The 4,476-nt window shown below is 36.1% G+C and overlaps 1 protein-coding gene across 1 annotated transcript; it reads right to left on the reverse strand.

The window, feature by feature from the left end:
* Positions 1–1,039: 1,039 nt before the first annotated feature.
* LOC121249339 (secreted RxLR effector protein 161-like) lies at positions 1,040–2,412 on the reverse strand. The gene is made up of 3 exons (XM_041148048.1): positions 2,337–2,412; positions 1,553–1,740; positions 1,040–1,399 (listed from the first exon to the last, which is right to left on the reverse strand). The coding sequence occupies exons 1-3, from the start codon at positions 2,410–2,412 to the stop codon at positions 1,040–1,042; spliced, it is 624 nt and encodes a 207-aa protein (XP_041003982.1).
* Between the last annotated feature and the right edge of the window lie 2,064 nt (positions 2,413–4,476).

Consider the following 4,476-nt stretch of genomic DNA (forward strand, 5'->3'; position numbering starts at 1 on the left):
GTTGGTTTAATAATTAAAGTTTGTTGGGATTAATTGGTTATCAATGGTTAACTTAAAGTGAAATAATAAAAGCAAATCCAAAGAAAAATCAACAATTACACATAGAACATTAAGATTTAAGTAGTTCGGCTCAATGTAAGTCTACGTCCATTTGTGGAGTCGGTCTCAATGAATTCATTATCAACAAAGGTAGAATACAAAAGATCAATCACAAAAAATCCTCAATCCCAAAGTCTCAATACACCTAATAGACTCTTGGGATTCTCACAAAGGACCTCACTTTCTCTCTCTATGTATTCAGTTGCTCAAAATATGTTTAAAATGATGTACAAAATATATTTATAATGAAATGAAGTGGAGCTGTTGAATACGAACATCCGCTCGAGCCTCTCTCTCGAGCAATGTGTCAAGCGAGGCACTAGCGAACATTAGGGTTGGAACTCACTCCAGCTGACTGTCGAGCGAGTGTCGAGCGAACTCATAAGTTGGCATCCCGCTCGAGCTGACAGTCAAGCAAGTGATGAACAAACTCTGGAGTTGGTGTTCCACTCGAGCTAACTGTGGAGCGAACTCTTGGGTTGGCATTCCTCTCGAGCCGATTGTTGATCTAACACTCGGTCTGAAGCTTCACTAGAGCAGCATAAACACCACTCGAGTGAACAATCTGTAGAGGAGCTTTTCTAATTAAAATCAAGACACCTCTCAACAAATCTCCACATTGGCTTGAATTTTGTCAAGCCTAAACAAAATCCATTAAACAAATAGCCGACCCCTCCACCAAATCCCCTAAGGGGGATCATAGACCCCGAACACCAATCAAGTCCAAACAAAGTTTGAAGTTGTACACTAGAATTGGCATCCTCATCATATCTGCTGGATTCTCAGTTGTAGCAATCTTCTAAATTTATATCACACCCTCTATAATAACCTCTTGAAGAAAATGATACTTGACATCAATGTACTTGATTCTCTCATAATACATTTGGTTTTTGGTCAAATATATTGCACTCTAGCTATCACAAAACACTAAAATTCCATCTTATTGTAGTCCCAAATCACTGATTAGACCTTTCAACCAAATGACTTCCTTCATGGCTTTAGCTACTACCATATATTTTGCTTCTGTAATTGATAAAACAATAGTGGATTGCATTGTTGCTTTCCAACTTATAGCAGAACCACGCAAAATGAAAACATACCCTGTCAATGATCTTCTCTTATCTAAGTCTCCAGCATAATTATAATCAATATAACCAACAACCCTGGAGCTGAAATATGTTTCTCTATCAAAGACTAAGCCAAAATTCAAAATCCTTCTCAAATACCTAAGTATCCATTTCACAACCTGCCAAAGAACCTTACTCGGATTAGCCTTGTACTTGCTAACAACGCTCACTACCTTTGAAATGTCTGGACGAGTATAAACCATTACATACATAATACTGTCCACTACACTGGAATATGGAACACTAGCCATGAACTATTCCTCCTCGTATGTTTGTGGAGATAGAGATGCTGAAAATTTAAAATGTGTAGCAAGTGGTGTACTTACTGGTTTGGAATTAGACGTTCCAAATCTCTCAAGAACTTTCTCAATGTACTTTATCTGGTACAAGTACAACCTTCCACCTTTCCTATCTCTATGGATCTCCATCTCCAAAATCTTCTGTGCAGCACCTAAGTCTTTCATTTCAAACTCATTACTGAGTTGGGTTTTCAACAAGCTAAAATCAGATATGCCTTTGGCAGCAATAAGCATATCATCAACATAAAGTAGCAAATAAATGAAAGACCCATCGACAACTACTTGTAATAAACATAACTATCATAGCTACTCCTCAAATAACCATGATCAATCATAAAAGAATCAAAATGCTTATACCATTGTCTTGGAGACAATTTCAAACCATACAATAATTTCTTCAATCTGCACACATGGTCTTCTTTACTTTCAACAATGAACCCATCTAGCTAATGCATATAAATGGTCTTTTCAAGCTCACCATGCAGGAACTCTATTTTAACATTAAGTTTTTGTAACTCTAGATCATACAATGCCACCATAGCAAGTAACACTCAGAATGAATTGTGTTTCACAACTAGAAAGAAAACTTCATTGAAGTCAACACCTTCTCTCTGATTGTAGCCTTTGGCAACTTAGCGTGCCTTGTAACTTGCAACTGTAACACCCTGAATTCCTTCCTTTTTCTTGAAGACCCATTTGCAGTCAACAATCTTCATCTTCTTCGGCAACTTAACCAAATCCAAGGTTTGGTTCTTGTGAAGAGACTCAATCTCTATAATCATCACTCTGCACCATTATGTAGACTCTTTACTCTTGACAATTTTTGAGTAACTGGAAAGCTCTTGACCATCAATGTTCTCTGCCGTAGTAAGTACATACATCACCATATTTGCATGAGCATCTCTTTAAGGTGGCTTGATCTGCCTCCTTTCTCTACCAGTAGTTATACTATAGTCTTGTTCACCCTATGCGCCACTATTAGAATCATGCTCATCAGCAATAGCATGATCTTGGGTATCGCTTAGAATCCCTTGTGAAGCTTCAACCTGCAACTCCACCTTCTTGTCATTACACTGCTCTTCACCTATAGACATGGTAAACTCCTTTCTCAGATTAAGTATGGATTGTTCATCAAATACAACATCCTTGCTAATTACAAACTTGGGTGATTCAGAATAAATACACCACAACCAAATCCTTTCACCCCACTAGCATATCCATTAAATATACTCTTCTTTGCCCTTGGCTCAAGTTTTCTTTCATTAACATGAAAATATGTAGGACAACCAAAAAATTTTAAATTTGAATAACCAGCAGGAGTTCCAGACAATACCTCATTTGGAGTTTTCAATTCAATAGTTGTGGCTGGAGAGCAATTAACCAAATAGTAAGTTGTGTTGATTGCTTCAATCCAGAAATTTTTAGACAAGCTAGCATTCAAAGCATACTGTGGGCTCTCTCTAATAGAGTCATATTTATCTGTTCCGCTACTTCATTTTGTTGTGGAGTGTGTCTGACTATGAGGTGTCTGTCAATACCTTCTACTTTGAAGAATTCATCAAACTTACTTCCACAAAATTCCATACCATTGTCAGTTCGAGCTCGTCATACCTTCTTGCTTGCCTGATTTTCAATCAAAGACTTCCACTATTTAAAGTTAGCAAATTCATCGCTATTTTTTGTTTCAGAAAATAAACTCAAACCTCTCTTGAGTAATCATCAATAAAAGTGAGTAAATACTGAACTCCAGCTTTTGATAGAACAAAGGATGAACCCTAAAAATCAAAATGAGTATAGTTCACAATACTTTTGGTTCTATAAACCACTGTAGGAAACTGAACCCTGTATTATTTTCCAAAAACACAATATAATTCAAGTTTTCCTATCTTGTGATCAAACAACAAACTCTGCTTACTCAGAATGGACATCTCTTTTTCACTTATATGACCCAAATGCATGTGCCACAAACAGGTAATATTTGAGTGTGGATCATTTGAAACAGACACTACAGTTGCACCTGCCACTATATTGCCTTAAAGGAAATAAAGAATATTTATCGTATCTCCCTTCATTACAATCAGGGAGACCTTACTGACCTTAATAACTCCACCTTCACTTGTGTATCGGAAACCCAGAGAATCAATAGTAATTAATGAAATAAGATTTTTCTTCAAATCTGTAATATGTCAGACATTAGACAATATCCTAACAATCCCATCAAACATCCTAATCCTAACTGAACCAATCACAACAATTTTGCAAGCCATATCAGTTTCCATCAGAATGAAATCATCATTGATTGGCTCGTAGGAAGTGAACCAAACCCTCTTGAGACATATATGAAAAGTACAAGCTGAGTCCATGACCCACTTTTCACCAAAATGATTATTAGAACTGCTAATTGCTAAGACAATATCTGAGTCGTTAAACTTCTCATCAGCAACGCTAACTTCATTAAAGGAACTAGAGCATTCCTCCTTATTTTTCAATTTAGGACACTCATTCTTGTAATAACCGAACTTAAGACAGTAATGACATTTAACATTTTTCTTGTTAAATTTTGACTGTAAACGGCCCCTGGATTTACCCTTGTTCTTCTTTGAACCTCTCTCACTGGATCTACTCCTACTAGAGAAACCCTTAACAAACAAACAATTGGCTTGATTATCCATGCTCTTCACATTTAATTTAGTTCTTAATTCCTTAATATTCAAAGTAGATTTTATATCTGCTAAGGAAATAGTATCTCTACCATACAATATTGAATTCGCAAAATTATCAAACGACATAGGCAACGAACACAAAACAATTAAGGCTTGATCATTTTCTTCAAATTTAATGTCAATATTCCTCAGATCATAATAATCTTATTAAAATCATCTAAATTTTCAGAGATAGGAGTACCTTCCTTCATTTTGAGCATGTATAACTGTTGCTTCAGATACAAACTG

This window comes from Juglans microcarpa x Juglans regia, chromosome 2D, assembly GCF_004785595.1.
Source record: "Juglans microcarpa x Juglans regia isolate MS1-56 chromosome 2D, Jm3101_v1.0, whole genome shotgun sequence".
Taxonomy (NCBI): Eukaryota; Viridiplantae; Streptophyta; class Magnoliopsida; order Fagales; family Juglandaceae; genus Juglans; species Juglans microcarpa x Juglans regia.